The sequence below is a fragment of the Tympanuchus pallidicinctus genome, unplaced genomic scaffold, assembly GCF_026119805.1.
Source record: "Tympanuchus pallidicinctus isolate F22 unplaced genomic scaffold, pur_lepc_1.0 scaffold3, whole genome shotgun sequence".
NCBI lineage: Eukaryota > Metazoa > Chordata > Aves > Galliformes > Phasianidae > Tympanuchus > Tympanuchus pallidicinctus.
In genome coordinates this window covers 6,640,961-6,664,533 of record NW_026294747.1, presented here as the reverse complement: position 1 = coordinate 6,664,533, position 23,573 = coordinate 6,640,961, and the positions used below count along the sequence as shown (strand labels likewise).

The 23,573-nt window shown below is 43.9% G+C and overlaps 1 protein-coding gene across 2 annotated transcripts in view; it reads right to left on the bottom strand.

The window, feature by feature from the left end:
• IGHMBP2 (immunoglobulin mu DNA binding protein 2) overlaps positions 1-23,573 on the bottom strand; it is a 35,510-nt gene that overhangs the window by 10,989 nt on the left and 948 nt on the right. For both annotated transcript variants that reach the window (XM_052696176.1, XM_052696177.1), the window contains exons 2-8: positions 23,357-23,526; positions 20,461-20,653; positions 20,004-20,101; positions 14,308-14,471; positions 13,707-13,907; positions 10,079-10,226; positions 7,298-7,472 (exon numbers count right to left, since the gene is read on the bottom strand). In XM_052696176.1, the coding sequence (XP_052552136.1) occupies positions 7,298-7,472; positions 10,079-10,226; positions 13,707-13,907; positions 14,308-14,471; positions 20,004-20,101; positions 20,461-20,653; positions 23,357-23,526 (1,149 nt within the window). The remainder of the gene's footprint in view (positions 1-7,297; positions 7,473-10,078; positions 10,227-13,706; positions 13,908-14,307; positions 14,472-20,003; positions 20,102-20,460; positions 20,654-23,356; positions 23,527-23,573) is intronic.

The following is a 23,573-nucleotide window of genomic DNA, read 5'->3' as shown; positions in this document are numbered from 1 at the left end:
TGCTTTCTGTTTGCCATACAGAAAGGGTTTGTTGGAAGTGTTACTGTCTGAGGAAGGAGGACAAAAGTTGCTGCATTTTGAGCATGTCTGAGCAGAGTTTTCTCACCCTGTGTGCACAGAGAACTTGTGGTTGGTGGCAAGGGGTTCTGCTTGCTACAGTGAACAGGCATCGTGGTGACAAAGTGATGGTAGAGAACAGCTTGGGAGAAGCACTTGTGTTGAGGCTAAGGGGCACAGCATGCATCAATTACTGCTGCAGGGAAGCACAACATTAATACATGGCACTACGGTGAGCTGGACTGCCCAGCCCTGTCCTGTTAACAGCAGGGTACTTGGTAAACAGAACAAGGGACTGCAAATTCATTAAAGCTGCAGAAGGAAAAACTGAGGGGAGATCTTTCCGCAAAGTCGAGACTCATTAGCTCTCCTCCTTGCTAAACTGCAGAATATAGCACAGCAAAAAACGGATTGGAAGCAGTGATCCTGCAGCTGCAGGATTCTGGAGACAGCGCTGTTTTCCAAAGGCTGTTTGAACTAATGAGCACTGAACAACAAAGACAACCACGGAAGCGAGGAGAAGGGCTGGCGAGGTGCAGTAAGGCTATTACAGGATGTGACTCTGTTACAGGACAGGAACCCAGCTGTGCCATGTGTGCTGCTGCTGAACGTGACCCTCTGCTGAGCTCGTTCACTAAGCCCTTACAGCTGTGGTGCTCCTGGGATGTACTACAGAGATCTTTGTTGCTCCCAGCTTAGGGTACAAGAGAAAACCAACACTGACAATGCTGGTGAAACAGCACTTGACAGAGGTATGCTGGGTTTTCAGGAGGGGAAGGGGACTAGGTGGGGCAATGCCCCTTTAGGTGCTGTTTGCTGCAAGTGTGATCTCTGCTGCCAAGAGAAAAGCACTTGTAGTTCCTTCCATGTGCCATCTCGGTGCTCATGAGAAAGCTTATCACACACTGAGCCACCTATAGGCAATGTGGTTTTCTGGGCCAAGAAAGCACCATGAGGTCTGAATTGCCCCAGCTACCCATGCCCTCTGCCCAGGAGCCCACTTAAGCTCAGCCCTTTGCTTCCTACCTCTGCTACATCTTATCTCTGTCTCCTGGATGGACCCTGTAAGTTACTTCAATCCTATCTTTAGTTCTGTCTCCTGGGTATATACTGGGTCTGGTCTCTAGTTTACGTCCTGATGAAGACTGAACTTGGTTTATCCCTCGCTGGGGCTGTAAATGAGCTCCATTCCCAGCTCCCGGTCTGCCTGCCGTGCTCAGGCTGTGGATAATGCTGCTGCCAGACCCCAGCTGTGTAAGTCACATCAGGCAACTGAAGCAGAACGCAAAGGATAGCAAAATAAGCTGCTGGCAAAGGCTCAGAGGGATGCAGCCTTCCCAAACAAAATTAACTTGTTAACTTCCCTTTCCTTTTGGCCTTTACTCCCTTGCTCACTTGCAAGTCTACAGCTGACTTTTCAGCAGAACTGCAGGAAGTACTTGGTGTTTTTTAACAATAAATATTCTAAAGCGTTTCTGCTAGAGATAGACAATAAAGCATGGAGGAAGCATTAAGTCTCCCTGCAAGCCTTGGAAATAGTACTCTTCTGTATATTAACCATGCTGTTTCCACCACAGGTTTCTATGTGAGGTTATATGTTGAATTATAACGAGGATATTAATTGCTCCCAAATATTTCACCCGTTAAAACATTTCCTATTATTCACACCTCAATTAATTTATACATGATTGATCCCTATACCAACACCATCATACAGGACAGGTTTCAAGTGCTGGTTGTTTTAGAGATACTGCAGTGGGATGGAAAGGTTAGACAGACAGAACCACACTCCTGATGCTCAGAACATATCTGCTGGAAAATCTTTAAAGTAAAGTTGTGAATGCTAAGATGACCTAAACAAGCCCACAGCAGCCAGTATTTTCAGTTAGCCTGGTTTTGCCTTGCTTTAATTGCAAGAAGAGGCTGCACTTTGCTTGAATTACCTTCCTGTGGATAGCAGATCCCAATGAAGGAGGATGAGGCCCTGTTCTTGCCCAATGCTCTTCACAGGTAAGGCTCCCTCCTCCAGCTCTTGATGCACATTAATGGTGATAGCTGTAGCCAGGTGGAACACTGTAGTTCAAGACTTCTCTACTTTGTGCCCTGAGTTCTTCTATCCTAGTAGTCTTAAGAGGTTTCACAAACAGAAGTAAAGTAGTAGTAAGCGAAGCTGTGCAGACCTCCCCCCTTTATGGATATTTTTTAATCTTTGCAACTATGAGGGAGGAGGGTAGCTTCTTGTTAGGCTACTGAGGAGGCTTCTACAGAAAAGCACGGATTGACATTTGCTCTTTAGTGACATTTGCTCTTGGAGGAGCAGCATGTGGATTTGGGATGGTGGAAACAGGCTAGCTGCCTGCATATAAGACAGCAAAAGGCTCCTGTGCTTATCTAAGAAACCAGCAGAGAGCAACAGATCTGATAGGTATGTGAACAAGTCAAAGCCTCAACATGGAGAAATGCAGAGAACAAAATACAGCTTCTCTAGACAGGGCCCAGCTCCCAGAGCTGTGCGGCAGCCCCTTTGCTTGTGCTCACAGTACGGCACTAATAAAGTACCAAAGCATCTCTGTTTAACAGAGGCTTCCCACTTGCACAGGACTGATTTTGCATACTGTAGTACCAGACGATCCTGCTGTCAGCCCATATTCAACTCAGCCAACTTCAGACCCCTTATTGAGGCCCCGAAAATAGGAGCCCACACACTTCAGGTCTGCTGTCATCAATGGAGGAGAAGAGGAAGGTAGGTGGAAGGATTTCAGTCCTCGGCATGAATCATCCCTGGAAATAGCTTATCTTTTTCCATTAACCAAAGAAGGAGCTGGCAGGTGACTGCATTCCTTAATTAATCTCTGGCAGTACCTCACATGAAGGTAGAACGGACACACCTTTGCACTGCATCTCACAGCCTACAGGGAACACAGCTGGGAAAAGCACAGAGGGATGCTCTTCTGTATCTGCTTTATTTGTGTCGTGGGGGGGAAAGCTGTGGCATGCACCTTGATCAATATAGCAAATGCTTTTAATCCAGCAGCAATTAAACACAAGGCCAGAGTTCAGATGTATGAAGGAAAGACCTAATATTTCTAAAGGCTTTTATCTGCAAAATAATCGGATTTCTCAAAATAAATCATTCTAATTAATCAAGATTTGTTAGCTTTTGCATTTCATTAGGAGGACTATTGTGGCAGATTCTGTCAGTTGCCCCAGCTGGACCTTGCTGCACATCCTCCCCATCACAAATCAGCTGGGGACTTTCAGTAGACAACAACAGAGCTTGAAAGAAAAGCCGTTTTCTTTGAGCATTATATAGTTTTGCTTTCCATCAGCTTGACATGTGCTATGCAGGTTTCTTCCACAGGGCAGATACTCTGGCACCAGACTACTGAAACCCTCTGCAGATTCAAGCACTCTGCCCAAGAGTTATCAGTTCTGCAGAGAACAGGTAACATTAAGATCACCTGTGATCTCAATCATAGAATCAAAGAATTACTCAGGTTGGAAAAAACCTTGAAGATCATCAAGTTCAACCACAACCTAACCATGCTACCCTAACTCTTAACAGCCCTCTGCTAAATCATGTCCCCACATCCAAATGTTTTTTAAACACATCCAGGGATGATGACTCAACCACCTCCCTGGGGAGCCTATTCCAGTGCTTAACAACCCTTTCTGTAAAGAACTATTCCCTGATATCCAACCTAAACTTACCCAGGTGCAACTTAAGGCCATTTCCCCTCATCCCGTCACCGGTGAGAAGAGACCAACCCCGCTCTCACTGTGAGCACCTTTCAGATATTGGAAGAGTCTGCCCTCAGCCTCTTCTTCCCCAGACTGAACAGCCCTAGTTCCTTCAGTCTCTCCTCACAGGGCATACTCTCCAAGCTCTTCCTAAGTCTTGTTGCCGATGGCAGCTTTCCACTGTAAAGTCAAATTAACAGAAAATTGATGGAGAGACCAGGAGGAGATCCAGGAGATCTGCAGCAGATGGGTCCTACCAAACAAGAGCTCTTAGTTGTCAGCTCCATGATGCAGCACCAGTAAAGGCTCCTGGCAACGACCAGCACAACTGAGGGCAAAAGAAAGCAGCTGGCGGGCGGTGTAATGTTTTCTGTGCTCATCTGAAAAAAAAATCTGCTTCATTTCAAAGAGCAGCCAAAACTGACATCAGCTTGAGTACTGAAGCCACTCACCCATAGTAATAGAATTGGTGTTTCTACTGCATTTTGCCCTTACTCTGACAGTCTTGGGAAAGTAAGTCCCTGCCTTGGGAGCACAGTGAGTGTTTGGTGTTTTCATCCACTACAAGCTTTTGACCTTGTAAATAAAGCATGGCTGTGGCAATTGCTCTGGGCCCACAATATGAACAAGTGAATGTATCACTGAGAAAACCAAAGTAAAACAAAGCCCTTGAATCCGAAGGACGAGAAGGCAAATTTATTTTTGTTGGCATGCAGAAACTTACTCCAAAAAGTACCTGGCATGTTATTCAAGGAGCCTTGTTGACTGAGCATTTGATTCCAAATTAAATCAGACTCCAACCTAAAGTAAGTAAGCATGGATCTACAGAGCTAAGCTTGCTCTAGCCTCCACCTAGTCCCTGACTGTCTCTTTTCAACCCAAAGTCAGTAACACCTCAGCCACCCAACTCCCCAGTCCTGGTCAACCATCTGAAGGTAAGAATTTTTTATTTCCAACTTACAAATGGGGAAAACCTAGGCACAGAGACACAGCCTGCAGACTTGCAGTAAATGAGCAGCAAGACAAGAAGGGCAGGGGTTCCAGACAGGCATTTCTGTGCAGTTCACCAACCCAGACAGTGAAGGAGTGTGCTTACCACTTGCCAACATCTGCAAAACAAAATCTGTCATGCATCAGACAATAGCAAGAATCAGACCTTGTCTTCATGATGATGCAGCACCTTGAGATTATTTGTAGTACCTCTCAGGTACCTGCTGGGAGCTGCTGCCTCCCTCGGATGTTTCATTTCCCTGGCTCAAAATTCAAGTGAGGTTATAGATATGTATCTGGTTAATTGTTTTTTTGGAAGCAGGAGAAAGTTCATAAAGTCAGCCCAATTTCTTAGCCCTATTTCTCTGCTTGTGCACAATGCCAGTTCAGTCATTCCAGACCAAGAGCTAAATAAACACGTATACAATGATATTTTAAACCACTGGAAAGCTCCCAAGCACTATATGGAGCATCCCCTCAAAGCACAGGCAATTTACACCAGCCACAACTAATTGTTTGTACACAAACTAATTGTTCTTAATGTTATACATACTACAAAGTTTTCTAATTACTGTGTATCTGATAATGTGGTGCAGCATCTCAGTGGTCCAACTCCCACATTAATATGTTAAATGAACAATTGCAGAACCACAGAGGCAGAATTTAATAAAGAGGAGACTTGGATTAATATGAGCTGAGCCTGATTTCCTTTCATAAAGCTTGCGGTCAGCAAGCAGGAGGTAAACCAAGGCCACTGTTCTTGCCAGGTGGGAGAAAACCTCAATGAGAAAAACAAAATACTTTTCTTAAAAACAAATATTTTAGAAGTCTGTATGTAAATACTGGTCAGTGAGACCAGGAATTTCTTCTCTGTTTTATTTGTCTTCTGTTTGCTTCCCATTTTACTAACTCCAATGGCTGCTATGCACTGTTTTAAACTGTCTTTTTCAACAACTTTTCCAGCCACTCTGAAAATTTCAGTGTAAAACACAGAAAACCAAGTGCTGGTAAAAAAGCAGAATGAAGAAAATGTCTCTGCTGATGACACATCTCTCAGGAGTAACATCTGATAAAATACACACAATTTTGCGTAATCCAGTATTAGAGCATAACACAAGCACACTTTCTCACTAAAGGAAAAAACAAATGAGCAACTCAAGCTCAACACACTGAATTCTCTGGAGCTGAGGACATTTCAGATGACTGATGTAAGGATGCAGACAAGCATGCTGAAAGCAACCATCAATCCCCCAGCTACCAGCAAGGACAGCATGCCCTCATCTCACACTGTTCATCTCACCTGTCCCCTGTATAAAGCCCACAGTGGGAAGGCCTCTACATCATCACAGTGCTTTTGAGCACTTTTCTGTGACGCTGAAAATGTTCCCAGTGTCACAGATCTTCCTAAAACATGGTTTGGCATGACAGGACAAGGGGGAACTGTTTTAAACTAAAGGAGAGGAGATTTAGATTAGACGTCAGGGGGAAGTTCTTTACTGAGGGAGTAGTGAGGTGCTGGAACAGGCTGCCCAAAGAGGTTGTGGATGCCCCAACCCTGAATGTGTTTAAGGCCAGGTTGAATGGGGCCCTGAGCAATCTGATCCATTACTTGATCCAGTGATTGGCAGCTTGTGGTGGGGAGGTTGGACTCTGATGATCCTTGAGGTCTCTTCCAACCCAAGCTATTCTATCATTCTACCTGAGCTTTCTGCCTTGCTGCACTTACTGCACTCATACTCTCTGTCTGCCCCATTTTTTGTGCAGAGGATCCTCTCCACTGTGGACGCACAGGCCCTAATTACGTGTGGGATGTGGGCGACCAGCAATCTCAGAGAAGGCAGGGAATCTAGCTGCTGGATCATGTCCTCGATGCATTTTAGAGTACCTATCCAAAATGGGTACGGGTAAGTTTCAAAGGCTGACATCTCCCTGGGACTGCGTAAGCTAGTTTTCCCACTATGAACACCTGGAACTGGTACAAAGCTGCCTTCAGTTTCTGGGGTTTGCTTTAGCACCTCTATCAAGGCAACCCATCCAAGCTCATTCCTACAAAATTGCAGCTGATGCGCAGACTTTGGCAGGCCACATGTCTGCTCCTACATGCATGAGAGCCTCCTAGGCAAGGAGCTCACAGCAGCTCCTGAGCAGGGCCGAAGGCTGTCAGATTTCTCTTCTATCTGCAAACTGAAAACCCTTACAGGTCCTTGAGCAGTTGCTCAGCAGGCAGTTATCAGCACAAGAGGTAAACAGCCATGCTGACTACACGTGCTTTCCCATGACGTGAGTAGGTCAGCAGTGGGTAACATGACTGTCACATGCTGGTGCAATAAGAAAGCCTGCTCAGATGGAGGCACATTAAACTTTAAGCAGTGGCTATCAGTAAAACAGCTCTCATGTAATCCCGGCTGTGTGACTAAACCCAGTCCATGGAGGACAGTGCTAAATAATCATGTTAATGAAATGTCTTGAAACTTGAGGCGTGAACATGTGACCACAGACTGTTCCTTACTTGTGGGAGATGATGGTAGGGGGAAGCTGCTTGTGGTCCCCAGCCAGGATGCACTTTGGAGCTTTCAGCAGAGGTATCCAGCAGCTGGCTTCCAGGGCTTGGGCACACTCATCTATCACCACCAGATCAAAGTAATTCTCAGGCAGCAGCTTCAGTGGACCATCAGAAGAAGCACCTAATTGAAGGAGAAAGTGCACAGCTTAGCAGGAACACACATGAGCAAGCAACACATTTTTAAAACAATTTGTAACGCTTTAACTGTGGCTAAGGGAGACAGATAAAATAATGTTTCCCCGCAGATACGTACAAATTCAGCTCTGTAGTCCATGACAAATAAATATACATTACATGTATAGGTCAGAATTGTTTTTTGCTGATAACAGTTGGTAATCCTTATGGGTCCCTTCCAACCTGGGATATCCTGATTCTATTATTGTTTGCCCTTTTTTGCCCAGGTATCTGGGGCCAAAAGCTTCCGAACATCTCTGAAACAAGTGAAACACAGACAATTAATAGAACAATATGCTCAAATACTTCACCAGAACAGAAACAGAGCAAAAACACTACTGAACACCCACTTTCCTTCTGCCCTCAAATTTTTTGCAAACAAAACTTCTCAGGAACAAAAACTGCAAGGATGACAGACTTGAGATTGGGTGATCTACTGAGGGATGCCCGAGGGGAAATGAGCAGTGGAGACCCACACTCCCCAGCCATGCTGAACTCTCATGCTCCACTCTCCCTCCTTATGGGAGGGAGAAAGACTACCATCTGACAGCTGAGACAAAAGCTATTTATTTTTTACAACAATAGTCTATTTGTAACACCTACCAAACAACTCTTACACAGATCCTGCGGTAATCCTGACATGAAATGATATTGATCTGTGCACTGATCAGAGCTGTGAATTTCACGGGCATCAACAAGGCATTCACAAAAAATAAAGAAACAAAAAAGGGGCTGCAAAAGAAAATGATACAGAAGCCAGGTGCCAGACATGGAGATTTTAGTCACAGCACTCACAGAGATGTCTTTTTCCAAAGCTCTCACGCTACTGCACTGTAGTTCTGAAACCAGCACTGATTAGGAATGATTTTGCTTTGACTCTGCAAACCCTGCTGCCTCTACAGCTTTATGTCAGTTCAGATGCCAGAGTTTGTCAACTGAGATGCTGCTTTCCTTACAAATAATTTCCAGCCTATATGAGTCCACTGTGGCTCATATAACAAGAGGCAAACAGTTGGCACTTGACTTTTTTTTTTCTTGCCATGCTACAAGTGGAAGGAAAAGAAAGAACCAGAAAGATTCTCTCTGCCTAAGCAAGCCTGTCCTACTGTGGCATACAGCTCTGCAGACGGTTTTCTTCCCCTCTAGCGCTGCAGCTCGGCTTATTGAACTTCCATTAACTAAAGGTCGCTGCTGTGCCTCTCTGTTGCCATGATTAAATTCTCCCTCTGCTGAACCTAGCAACAGAGCAATGTGGTGTGCATCAATAATTCCCATCAAACTAGACAGTTTTTGACAAACAGAGAAAAACACAAAGTCCAACTCCTTTGTTTTTCTACCACCTTTTGTTGAAACAGAATTACATAGACCTCCAGACTTGCTAGCAAGCCCCAGGAGAAAAGCACATCTGATCATTGCAATGGCTAGCACAAAATACCAGTTTTATGAAAAAAAAACAAAAAAAAAAACCCCAAAAATAACAAAAAATAACAACAACAACAAGAACAACAACAAAAAAAACTCCCTATATTTATTTCAGGCAAAACTGCCCAGGGATACGGTAAATTCACTGTCCCTGGAGGTATTAAAGAAACATTCAGACACTGTACTAAGGGATGTGGGTTACTGGGGAAATATTGCTGGCAGGTGGATGGTTGGACTGGATCATGGAAGTCTTTTCCAACCTTGGTGATTCTATGATTCTAAGTGAGAGAGAATACCCAGAAAATAATTCACTAGAATGATTTTGTTTTAACCTTCATGTTAGCAAACTGTGAATGCCCCATGAGGTTCTTTTTTATGACCTCAAATTACTGATGTTTCTTTTCAGTGAATAATCTCTGAGCAACCAAATCTGAGGATTAAAAGTGGGCTCCGGAGTATTATACATCTGATCCAGAAAAGCACTTCAGGATGTGTTAAATTTAAGCACTTTTGTTTCCCTTCAATTGCAACGGTATTTATTACTTGCCTATGTGTAGTTGTGCCTACATGTGCTGCCTGACCAATACCTGGAACAGTTCCCAAAATCCCATGTGCTTTATTCCACTTGGGTGATTTACACAACTAACAAAACACACACAAGCTGAGATCAGGCTATGGAAACATGTGTTGTATTCAATCAGCCATGGAAATTATCCAAGCAGGAAAGCTTGTGACTTATTAAATCAAGTAGCTTGTGACTTACGAAATAAGTAGCAGACTATACACTTCCAAAAGCACTTGTTTATGCACAGGAAGCTCAGCTCCAACTCAGAACTAAGATGGGCCAGCCTAGTTCCCAGCAAAGGCTCTTCAAAGACCCATATTCTAAATTCATGAGGTCTTCTTCACCTTCATTTCAGAGTGGAACAGAAGAAACACATGCTAGGACGTAAGCAGGGAGGATCTCGCTGCACTCCTGCACACAGGATTTTGACAGCATGCAGCAAACTTGACTGACTCACAGGAGCAAGAACTCTAAGGCTCCCTTCTGGCAGGATGCAGCACTGCATAGTTTACATGAGACTTGACAACGGGAGGTAAAATATTGCCAAGAAAAAGAGGATTGTGCACCTGTATTTGTAGCAAGGACTATACTGGCATGGGTAAGGGCTGCAGTCATGGCAGTTTCTTCCCGTTCCTTCAGCTCCTTTCTCAGTGCCTTAATCTTGCTGAGAAAATGGCCCCGCTCCCCTTTGTCTTGAGCCTTTTGGGATTTTGCCTGTAAAAAAAAAATATCAAGATAGAGCAAAGAGGGATATGTTCAGCTTATCTGATAACCAAAGTAGACAGATTCAGCATGGCTCCTCTATGACCACCATGACCCACTGGCTTACCAAAAGCAGCTCCACAAAGCCCCTGGTTTCTCTTCCTTCTCCCTACCAGCAAGCCCCTTCTTGCAATCAGCACTGCTTGAAATGCAGTTAAGTATGACTGTAGCAATACAACCCCAGGCTCAAAGCATGAAGCAGCAGAACAAGAATACCACTGCCTAACACACCCTCCAGGAGCATCCGGAGTAGCATCATCACTCTTGGTCTAGACAGTGATGTCTCAGACATAGATGGCCCATACTTCAACTCTTCTGGCTGCACATTTTGAATTAGAAACGTAAAAGACTGTTAAAGAGTAACTCCTTGTCTTTAAACCCTCTGTTTCAGCCCTGCTCTGCTCTGTGCTTTTTCAGTATCCAGCAGGGATAGAAGGTCAGACGTTTTGGTCAATACAACAAAGTTCACACAGGAGCAGAAGTACTTTAGCACCAAGAGGAGAGTAAAATATAACAGTGAGGGTTTTGTGCCCTTGTTGGGTGAGGAACATCACAAACACACTCTGCCTTGGTCTGCTCCTAGCTCAGGGGAAGCAAAGACTCTTGGGCTCCAAGTGACCTTGAAGCAGGAGGGGCTCCAACATGACTGACCCCCAGACTACCACAGCAGCAGCTCTGCATTTTTGAAGAGGCATCTCTGAGTTGCTGTAAATGATTCACAGCAACACCCAGACAGGCTCATGGGGATTTTTTTTTAGCAACACCGATTAAATATATCTAAACCATCAAATCATCACCATGGATTGCTAGCACTACCCCAGTTACAAATCAGCAGCTATGAAACAAGGGACAAGCTATTGGTCACTGCAAGTCTCCGTGAGAAAGCTGCCCAAACACTCAAGTGGGAATTTGGATATTTTCTTCGAGGGAAGGCTGATGACATGAGTAACCTAGCAAGGGTACACACACAGGCTCTCACACGCAGCTGAACCAATGAGACCTGATGGTTCTAGAACATCTTCTGTATGAACGGATTCTCTGGTCCCCAACACAGCTCAGCTCATATCACAGCATTCTCTCTAGCAAAGACATTTCTTTGTGCCTCTTGTCTACTCAGCCATCCTGCTTTGGTTATGCTTCTATGTATTTAATATCTGTGAGGTCTTGACATGTAAAGGAGAGTCAAGAGGGTGGACAGATTTATAAGTTACAGGGGAGAGATCATACAAGCATCTTTCCCTTAGCTTGGCTCAAAAGAAGAGGGTGGATGCCAATCCAGATATTCATTGAGCTGAAGGAACAAAATAGATCAGTGTCAGCTTCCTCTCTGCTTGGAACACAGGAAGATTATAGAGCAAAATTGCTGGTGCCAGTACTGCCAAGTTTTGCATCTGTTCTGCAAAAAACATCTAGTTAGAAAATCAGCAATAGCAACTGGCTTGTGTCATTAAGATCCAAACATCTGGCTGAATCCAGCCCACTGCAGAACTTTCAGTCAACCCCAAGGACAACACTTGGCTCACTGAGTCCACTCGCTCCTTTTTAGGGCATCACAGGTGCCAGCAGGCTCCAATCTGCATTGTTTGGGCCCCCACCCTTCACAGTTTGGTCTAGGAGCTGCATCTAAGGTCACACCTTGCTTCCAAAGCTGAGCTATAGGGTTTTGCATACTTGGCTTGATTTAGGCTGGCTTTCTTCTGGAGTTGGTTGTAGGTCTAACTAACTGGTGGCCTGAACTGCCAGCTGATCTTGCTTAATGCCACTAAAACTATCTGCCTTTTTTGCTCAAGTAACATGGGATTACACCCTTGTTGGTACAAACAGTATTCAGAAGTTGATGTCCTGGAGTACTTCCAGCTTACACTGTAAGAAAAAAATGATGGACAGAAAACATGTATAAAGAGCATGGATTTTCAGGTATGCTACTAGTCTCCCTAAGGCTGAATGTAAGGAAGAAGAAAAGGAGAGTCAAAATGGGGAGTGAGCAAAGGAAGAAATGATTAAATGAGCAACTAGGGGAAACTGAAAGGAAGACACTAAGGATTAGGGAGATGATCCAGGGCCTCAGAGGTGAACTGTCTGTCCCCTAGAGAGCGAAAGGGAAGTCAATACGTCAGGTGCCCTCTTTTCTGTGGAAAAACCTGGTTGTGGTAGGGCAAAGCACCATCATACAAGCTGGACTGCAGTAGTATGTTGTTAGCTCTTGCTTTTTTGCCTGTTATTTTAGAGTTCATCAAGTGAATCAACAATTATGAAGTTTTTAAAAAAAGAAATAAATCCTGCTTATAGCTGTGACTACAACAGGGTCTCCATCCCAGGAGATAAGTGTATTCTCATCACAAACTTGCCTCCCAGCTATGAGTACGACCTCATCCAGATATTGGATGCCCTCTCTTACCCTTACATGAAATGTGCAAGAACAATTTGTCAAGTGACTTCTCTGAGTGCTCAAACAATAAATATGCTTGAAGACAGCAACAGAAATGCTGGATGATGCATAGACACATCTGGGAAAATTGAAGTTGCTGCCACAGCAGTGGCTGCAGATTAATGTTCATGGAGCTGAAAGCCATGTTCAACCTCCATCATTTAAAAAAAAATAATACATGCATGGTGCACTACTGAAGGGCAGAACAATATGCTTGGGCAAGTATGGCACAGCACATGTAGGGGTATGAAGATGCTTTTGTGTGTCCCACTGAGAAAAAAAACCTTGTCTAAGTTGAAAGCATCTGAAGAATGGCTTTTGGACAATGCTACCACCAGCAAAATTCTAATTAGCATCAAAGCCTATTATCCCAAATAGAAAAGCTACTCTGTTAATTAAGTTATAAAAAAATAAATTAGGTTGAGAAAGAAAAAATTAAGGATGCACTTTTATAGTGTACTCTACTTTCTACTTGAGGTGGCTGAGAGTGGGAGGGAGTGTGAGGACAGCTAGATATCTCATCAGGAAGTGAATTAATGATGCAGACGCTTCTCTTCCTCTTTTGGAGAAGAGAACCATGTGAACAATTCCAGGCAGATAATCTGGAGAGCAGGACACTGCAGCATCTCCCCATGGTGCAGCAGTAATGATTATGATTTTGCCACTTCAATGAAGAATTCTGCTAGGAGGAGCTTTGCCCTCTTCTGGCTCTACAGCAGAAAAAGATGAGTGCTGTTGGCCAGTGAACAAGCAGGCTCAGGCACACTCCAGAAGAGAGGCTGTCTCTGTGAGATGCTTCTTCAGGCTGGAAGTGTCCCCTGATGGCTTTGCTTGTGCCTTAATGCCTTTTCTCCAAGGCCAAGTTCTCTTCTAAGGGTAATCAAGAAGTGGCAGAGTGACTCCTCACTTACAAAGTAGCTTGCCTGGCTAACAGATGGAGTACTCTTAATATAGAGAGATGGCATTCAGGTTACCCATGTGGAGTGTGTTGTGGGGACACTTACAAAGGCCTGGTCAATGTCCTTCCTGACATCTGCCACTATCTGGGCACTGTCACTGCGAGCCAAGACTGCATCCAAGGAATGCTGCTGGATGGGCTCCAGCAGGCGAGCAGGGTGCCCGAGTCGCAGGATGCGGGCTTTGTAGCCAGCCAGTTTTTCCACCAGGTTATCCACTGCAACATTGGAAGGGGCACAGCACAGGACCTGTGAGGGGGGAAAAAAAACACCAAAGTGCTTGTTATTGCCATAAGTGAAGCACTGGAGCAACAATGCCTGAGCAACAGGAAGGCACTCAGCAGAGAGGAGGAGATGAGAGCACGCAACTAGCAGGAAAAAAATCACTGGCATCTCCACAGCCTCCAGACACCAAAGGCAATTCTCAAATTCTCATCTTGGCTTGAAGCACCAGTGCAGGGTCTCTTATAATTAGAAGCTTCAAAGCTCAGGTTTGCTCTTCGCACCTCATTTCAGCTGGTAGGGAAAATTTCCCAGCCAGCATAACACAGCTGCTACTGGATTTCTTCTAGCTGCCATGAACCCCAATGAGTTTGCAAAATAAATCAGAATGGGTGCTATCACTGCACTCCTGCTGCTGATTACTCACTTTCAGGCCTTGCTGTACAGCTTGCAAGATGATCTCTGCTATTGTTGTGGTCTTCCCTGTGCCAGGTGGTCCGTGGATGATGGCAAGCTCCTTTTGTGCTAGGGAGAAGGAAACAGCCTCCCTCTGCGATGCATCCAGTGAGTCATTGTAGAGCTTTAAAGGCACTGGGGAAACAGCAGGAGATTCACTTGGACCTAAGCCCTAACTTACTGAGAAGCACAAATCCATAGCCCAAATGTTGGTGATAACTTTCCCGGGGAGCAAGCTACACTGTATATACCACCTTCCAGAAGAACACAAACTGGTAAAACTAAGGATTGTTCTGCTTCTTGATCAAGCTGTATATGCTGCATCAGTCTCTCCCCCACCCTGTTTCTCCTGCTCAGTGATGTTTCAAAAGGAGCAAGCATTTGGTTGTGAACACAGCTAGTCTCAACTAACTTTTGGCAGTGTTTTAGGAAGCATTTTCTTGCCATAATACAAAACCTTTAGGGCAGGGAGGGGATATTTTGAAGGTGAGCCAGTGTATTTAGCGAGCGTTCAGTGAAGAGAGAGAAGAAAGTGAAGAAAGTGGCTGATCTTGCAAATGAATTGTTTCTCTTCCAGTTAACAAACTCAATGAGTTGCTGTGAAAAAGCAGTGAAACAAACTACAATATCTGTGAACAAACAAACAAAAAAAGCCCACAGCTGTCCTATACTGTTTAACAGTGACAGAAAAGGAAGGCAGGAAATAGATGCAAGCAAGCAGTATAAATATTGAAAACTTAAGTTAATTTGGATTTCATGATTAGAAAGGAAAAAAGGGAAATGAATATGCAAATTGCATTACAAGAGAATTGGTTTCACTGCAAAAGGTGGAATTCTCATGAGCCACTTTTTACCTCCAAGATTTATATAATTTAAATCCATTATTTATTCTCATCTGACTTAATCCTGCTGCTAATCTGCTTGTTCATTATGAAAGTTAATTACAGCAGAAATATGACTCATTACACTGAGGTTTACCGAAAATAATGTTCCCATGAAAGCTTATATAAGACAAATCTCTGGGCATCATTCCCTGCAGGGCATCATCTGCTTTATCTCTACCTCTGCATTAAGGGCTTGATCAAAAGCTTAAAAGTTTCCTCTGGCTTTAGATATGTTAACTTATGTGCAACTCCTACACAACCTTTGGCACTGAGTTTTGAATCAGCACATCCAAATGAGGTGTTTAGGTTAAACAAGCATAGCTATGCTAAGGATGCTGGTGGGGAAATAATGGTAATGTTTTCCGCTCTTGCTTTATGTTATTTTTGAGTTAGCCTGCCAGTGTCTAAGAGAAGAACAGCATGCATCCAGGGGGCAAGGAAAAAAAGAATAGCTTAAAAACTACAAGGCATTTCCCATAGTGAGGAACAGCTGGGATGTAGGAGTCATTGATATTTCCTTGCTCAAAGAATGAGGTCAGAAAGAGGCTTCTCCACACACAACCACACCCTCTTCCCTCTTAATCACAGCTGCTAGGAGCTGCTGGAAGGGCAGTTCCTCTCTTCCGGGCTAGGCACATTTTAAGTCATGGAGGAGGAGGGTGGCAAAGCTTATGGGATGCTGCGGCTCCTCTAAACTCTCTTCCATCCATCAGCAGGCTTTAAGAAGGCTTCTCTGAAGAAATGCAGTTAATCCACTCCAACAGGATGGCTCAAATGCTCTTTACAAGCAACCAGTTCAGGATTTGCACAGGTAGTCCCAAGAGACAGCTTTAAACCAGCTGCAGCCCTGTGGCACCAAGTCTACATTGACGCCTCCTGCTTTGCCCAGGGCTGCCAATTTCCTCCCTACAGTCTGTAGAGCAGAAGTCTGACAATGAAATCTGCATTCTTGGTAAGGGTGAATCTGAATGGGGTTCAAGTAGTCCAGCTCCAGACTCAGAACTCTGTGTAGGAGCTTTATGCTTGGAGGGGGGAGGGGAAAACATCTTGGCCATCATGTTTGGTCTTCCAGCAACATCTCCTTAGACAGGTAACTTTCCATGCCCTCCTTGTTAAGTATTTAGCAGTCGAGTTGTCCAGACTGCTTAGTTTGCCCTGCAGATTTCAGGGCCCATTTCATGGCTCCCATGATGACAGGAAGCATCGTACAACAGTGGGACAAAAAACACTGAAGACTTTTGCAAGTGATATAGCATGAGCTCAATATATGTTTTCCTACAAATCTGTTTGCTTTCCCAGATCTCTGCCTGCTGAGTTGGATTTTTCTGGGGACACCTCTGCATGGGGCTAGGCTTGCAACAGGGAATTCTCTATGAGAGGGATATTGTGCATCCAGCCTGGCTGACTCTGTGGTGTGCAGCAAGCAGAGCAATGCTGGCCTCTGCTGGCTAGCAAAGCCTTTCTATACATTCACAACAACATATACATATATGGTATGAGACAGCAGCTGTAAGCAGGGAAGGCTTTCTTGCAGGCTGTCAGTGTGAAAGTCCTGAGCCACAGGTGCAGGTTAAATGGAAGAGAGCTAAGCAAAGTGTTTCTTACATGCATCTGCATTTTGCTTTCTACCAAGCCTGATAAGCATAAACCCTACTCAGTTCAGAATTTGCCTTCTGAAAAGCCTGCTGGGATTTTTCTGAAGATAGCAAGGTAAGGCTTGGAAATACTTTGTGATGGGGACCAGACCCACTCGTATCTGCAGATCTCATTTACTCGTTGGTTATATATTCATACGCTCCTTTTGATACTCCAGGTTATTCTTCCTACAGCCTATCTAGTGTTTTTTTTTCTTATGACAAGAATACTTATGCTGAGTTGCATTTTTAAGTGTTTTGCAAGGGCTTGGGATCCACCACACAACGCCCATGTATGATCTATAGATGCCCATCTATGCCCAATTCCAGCAACCTCCAGCAAGGAGGAGAGATGAACAGCACAGAATAAGGGCACAACTCAGCAAGTACAGCAAATAGCAAGCAGGATTTTCCAGATCCTGTAGGAAACAGCTGCGTGCAAATTAGCACCGCAGAAGTAACTCTGGAAGTCATCAGGAGCTGGGGGGAAAAAAGGGCACAGAATTTGTTTTTGTTATTATTACCCTCCTGTGCATACTGGTGTTCTTTTAGCAAGCCAACATCATGCATTGGTCAGATGCCAGCAGCTACTAACTATTTTAAAACCACATTTCAATTGGTTTTATCAGACTCCTTGTCCATCTAATCAGCCAGTGACTGGATTTTGGCACCCTCTTGGGATGACACAGACTCCAGTATAGATCCTCCAGGCACAGCATTTGGCAGCACATTCTCCCATGATGTGCCAGGCAGCTGTGATCCACTCATGAGGAAATCACAGCACAAGAGCATAAAAAAAAAAACAACAAAAAAAACCAAGCAGCTAGAAGTTGTTTACCAGATAGGCCAGAAAATTCTGCCAGGCTAGTATAACTGTATTTGGGTATCCCCTAAAGAGATATCCCCGGCATAAACAACCATTGGGGAAAACAAACAAGCAAACAAACATTTAAGAAGTTAGACTTAAGATGCTGCTGCTCCCTGTATCACTTGCTGGAGCCTAATTTGCCCCTAGGAGAAAACTCCTCAATTATCTGAGCATGGAGCTGAGTGCTTACACTTTCCATTGACCCCTTTAATTCTCAATTTCCTTATCATTTGGTTTACATGCTGTCACAGAAGATAGTCACAAAAGCTGCCTTTCCAGCCTAGATGAGGCAGGAACTCTCTACTCTGGGCCTTTCTCTTTTTCTACACAAATGTCAGTGTTAGCTTTTTCTTTGGATGGTCTGCCTTTTGCAAACAAGCCACACACTGCAAGTTCCTACACTATTTGCTGAAACACAGATCTATTTCCCCAGGTGTTCAATATACCCGAGAACCTGCATGTGCTGTCTCACAGGCATAAGACACAGAATTTATCCAGCCAGACTGACCTTCTCTTCAACTCGGTGGAAGATGATAATTGAAGGGACTTTACAGGATCTATTTATACTTGAAGTTATTATTATTTAATTACTGGCTAGTATAACATCTTTCTCATTAGTGAGAAAGGAGCTATAAAGTGAAAAGGTAAATGGAAGGCCTTTCCACCCTGCCAGAGCATTCTGCTCTTCTCAGGTGATGTGCTGCCTTCTCATATTGCATCTCCTGCCTAATGCAGCTGAATGTTTCTATAAATCCATATTCTTGGCGCTGGGGAGATGTAAAATTCATCTTTGCACTTCAGTTGGCACATCTGAGCAATTCACTGTTTTTCTTCATTACAGAGGCAGCTCTGCCACCAGAGGGAAAAGGTGGAGTTAAAGCTGCTATGACAGTTAGTTCATTAATATTTAATTCTTCTACTTAATGTTAAAAACCTGAGTACACCAAAGTCCCAGTATAGTCAAAAGGCTAAAAGGTTTGACTCAGACTAAGCTCAGTGTCAGATCTAGGGAGGTATGACTCACATTAGCATTAATTCTTCAGCCCTGATGTATCATATCAGAAACCTAGCCTGAAGGTAATGGAAGTAAGTATGTGAAAGAGGTGTAAAGTTGTGGACAACTAAATGCAGTAATCAAGGTAACTGGGAAAACTGTAACAGCCTGCACAGAGGGGATGAAACCAAACACAGCCCTAGCCAACAAGGAGACCAGTGATGGATGACATAACTCATGATACACTTCTGAGCAGTAAGCCCTGTGCCTCAGGAGAGACCTGAGCTCTCTGCCTAGCTTACATACAGAATGTCTGCCTGATCCTGTAAGGCAAATTGGTTTACCTTCTGCCTTCCTTCTCTGCTGTGTGCAGCCCTTCTGTCAAGGGACAATTATCATTAACACTTGCCAAGCCCTCATATTCTGCTGATTTGCTTTCCCCATGGTTCCCTTGAAAGTTTAGCTGTGTAACTGCATCTTTCATCTTTTAAAAACTCAAATCACGTAAGATCAGAGTAAAAGGGGATTCTACTCCTACGCAATTTTTTTGGGCAGCTGTTGGTAGAGCCAAGATGTGAGGTTTTAAATATTTGACAATGAAACCAAAGCAGCCTGAGTATTTCCATCTTGACTGAATATAATCACAAGGTTGTAAAAAAAAAAACAAAAAAACCCCAAAACAAACAAAAAAAACAAGCATTCCCATGCTGTTTCAAATTGCAGTAGTTCCACAGTCACTTAATTCCCATGTAGGCTGAGTTATTGGATTTTCTGTACAGAAGCTGTGCAGGCAGCTTCTGATCTCTGAAGTTTATGGATGGGATTGAAGCAGGAAGCAAATAAGAAGTGCCTCATAACATAAATTCAATTTCAGACTCTTGAATGTGCAAAGAAATTCTCCCATCACAAATTCAGCTTTTGTTAATGCCAGAATTCAGCTTTACTTGGTACTCTTTGAGGAAAGTGAACATTAGCTAGCTGAAGAGTCTGGGTAATTCTGTATCTCTGGTACCAGGGATGACGAGTGTCTTTACAGCAGGTTAGCGTGTCCAGTGACCCATTAACAATGAGAAATAGGTATTTAATGTTGCCAGCTGCAACGCTATTTATTACTTGCATTCAACTTCAGGCTTCACTGACTGCTCTAGAGACTGAACATTTCTACCTCTTTCCCCTCAGTAATTTCCCATGATGTTTGCCTACAACCTGTATGAGTAGCAACATCTGCTTTTACTGACAGATCTAAAAGAGTTCTCCAGTTTTACAAAGTCTTAGAAACATCCTTACTTGTTTCACTGGATGGGCTTGGATCCAAAGAAAAGAAGAGGACATCAATCAGATCAGAGGCTGGACCACCGTGATACTGCTTTAGTGCGTTTAGAGCTCTGCCACAGAAAAAAACAGGTTATAAGCATTGTGTGTATTCCTTCAAAAGATTCCCTGCACAAGTCAGAGGCCAGAGCAGTGTATTCTGGTGACAGAAGTTTTTGGGCACAACAGGCTGATTGTATCTAACTGCTGCATCCCTGACTCCTCACATCCCCTGAACCTGCCACACATTTCCCCTTTCTTCTCTTGTCCTGGTTTGACATAGTTGGATCTTATGATTTTTCAGCACATCCGTTCAGCCAAGTGCCGAGATCAGCCTCAGAAGGGTTTTCCTAGAATAAGCCTGGCAATTTTCAACTGGCGTCTGTGCTCCTGAGTGGTGACCCTAGGTGAGCTGCCACCTCACAGCCCTTACTTTTTTATCCTGTTGTAGGTGATATCGTTGGCTAATTTCAGCAGGCGGTATGAGCTCTCATGATCCACACTCAGCATGCCATCTCGAGATTCCTCAAAGGCAATGGTCACTGCTCTGGAGGTGACACGTGTTACAATGCCAGTGGAGAGCAGATCGCCTTGGCCAACTGAATTGTAAAGGCCCACAATGTCACCTGCAAAGACAAATTAGAAGAGAGCATGAAGTGTGGCAAATGTTTTGAGAAGAAGCTCTCTTGAGGAGACTAGCATAGTCCTATGAAGACAGTAGGCCCATATGCACCAAACACAGGACTAACCCCATGTTTCCTGCCAAGGTGAGAAGCCCATAAAGGAGAATACAATAGGATAATAGAATGGCTTGTGTTGGGAAAGACTTTAAGGATCCAGCAGAGAGGGTTACCAATCATTGGATCAAGTATTCAATCAGGTTGCCAAGGGACCCATCCAACCTGGCCTTAAACAGTTCCAGAGATGGAGTATCCAAAACCATTCTGGGCAACCTGCTCCAGCACCTCACCACTCTCAGTGAAAAACTTTCCCCTGACATCTAATCTAAATCTCCATTCCTTTAATTTAAAACCATTCCCCTTTATCCTATCAATATCTATTTTTGTAAAAAGTTGATTCCCTCATTTTTACAAACTTCCCTTAAATATTGGAAGGCCACAGTGAAGTCTTCCTGTAGCCACCTTTATTCCAGGATGAACAAGATTTGTTCCTGCAGCCTATCTGCATGAGAGAGGTGCTCCATACCTTTGATTACCTCCATGGCCCTCCTCTGGACCCTCTCCAACAGCTCCACATCTTTCCTGGGTTGGTGGCCCCAGATCTGGACGCAGTACTCCAGATGGGGCTTCACAAGAGCTGAGTGGAGGGGGACAATCACTTCCCTCTCCTTGCTCACCATTCCTATTTTAATGTAGCCCAGGATATACTCGGCCTTCTGGCTGCAAGCACACACTGCTGGCTCATGTTAAGTTTTCCATCAATCAGTACCACTAAATCCTTCTCAGCAGGGCTACTCTCAAGGAATTTTTCCCCCAGTTTGTACACGTATTTGGGATTACCCTGACCCAGGTGCAAAACTTTGCACTTTACTTTGTTGAACCTCATTAGGTTCACAAGCGCCCACCTTTCGATAAAGGTGGAGGGACCTTGATAAACCTTTCGAGTTTATCAAGGTCCCTCTGGATGGTCCCTTCCTTCTGCTGTATAAACTGCACCACTCAGTTTGGTGTCATCAGAAAACATGCTGAGGGTGCACTCAATCCCATCATCTATATCACTGATAAATCCTTCTCTTTCCTGACAAAGCATGCAGCAAGAAGCAGTGAAAAGACAGTAACCAGCTACCTTCAGACCCCATACGGCTTGGGGTAGAGACCACCAGTACTCTCCACTATGCTGCTCAGAAATGTAACATTTTTTCACACAAACCCTGGAGGGCCTGACTTCTCTAAGGTCTAAGACAAAATTTTTAACATTTATTTTATCTTTCAGTCATAGCCAAGGGGCCTGCATGACAACATGTGCCTCCCAGAGGACTATTTTATGCCAGTCAGTAGAAGTAAAAAAGAAAGAGATTCTCAAAGGGCTCACAATAGCCATTCTGCTCTTCATACATATCTATGAGATAGGATCAGTCAGATTATGCAGTTCAGTGGTGAAATGGAGATTTTGAACAAGGTGTCTAGCAAGTGGACAATTTAAATGGGTCTCAGGCTTACTGAGGACTAAATTTCAGACTAGCAAACTAATGGAAGTTCTTAATTATTGTTCATCAGCTCCTGCATTAAAATGTTTGTCTCTTAGGAATAGTTTACTGCTATAGCAATGTTATTTCTCTGTGAAAAGCACTGATGGATGCTGCTTCTTAGACCTCAAGGCTGAGACCCAAGTCTGCAAGGAGTTCTTTTAATTTCACAGGTTGGAGACTAGGCTGGTAAAGACATCAACAAACTGAATGGCAACCCACTTTGAAACAGTACCACAGATAAGAAACAGACCAGTTTCCCACGATGTATCTGCTTAGCAAGCTAATTGATTCATCAAACAGAAGAAAGCAAATTATTAAATGAAACCAGCAACACCAGCCCTTCTCTTAAGGACCAGCTTTGGAGAATGCAAAGCAATACCCTTGTTGCCTAAGGAAAAGGGAAAAAGGGTCTCTGCAAGAAAAAGAAGTTACTTCCATTGTCACTTGGAACTATTTCACAGTCAAACCCAAGTTCTTCCAAGGGGTAAGCAGCTGGCTATAGCTGGCAGACTGGTTCCTCACCTACCTCAGATACCAGCAACCATTCAGCTCTGACATTCCCAGTTGTAATTTCAAGGAACTGATGGCAGAGGATAAGGGACAATTAGGAAGAGTGCTGGCTGATGTGTTGGTGAGCCTTTTTCTAGTGTCTCTATTTCCAGGTATTAACACACGTGGTGTATACTTCACATCTTGATAAAAAAAATAACAGTACAAGGAAGGGAGGAAATTGGCAGCTCATGAAGGAAAAGAAAGCCCATTTTCCATTTTGAAAATGAACTGCAAGGTAAACTCCTTACCTACTCTAAGCATGAACACAGTGGCTCGTATAAAGCATGCTAAGAAATCTTTAATGGTGGGATACCATGGCTTTGTTTTTAAGGATTCTGAACCAGGAAAGCTTGCTTGTTACAACAGGCAGTATTTCCTGCTGCAACATCCATGCTAATAATAAGCTGAAAGAGAAAGACAACCTATTTCTCTACATTCACCCTCTAACCACATTTTCTCACTTCCTCTTTTCCTCAATCATTCAGTCTTTACAAGCGTTGCATTAGAAATACTTTTGGCAGAGCATATCAGTCATCTCCTGCTTTGCACAAATGGGACTATCACTTACCAGGCCCAAAACTGTTATAGGGCAGCTCGGTGTCTGAATCATATTTTCTAGGCTGAAATGTCACAAGCAGACGCCCATAGAGGCCGGTTTTTTGGTTGGCAGCTTGAAGTTTTAGTAAGCAGACACCTCTGCGCTGCAGTTCCTTTAAGGAGATGTTTTCCTGCCATGCTCTGAAAGCACAAACAGATATGAAAACCATTTGTTAGATTTAAATAAA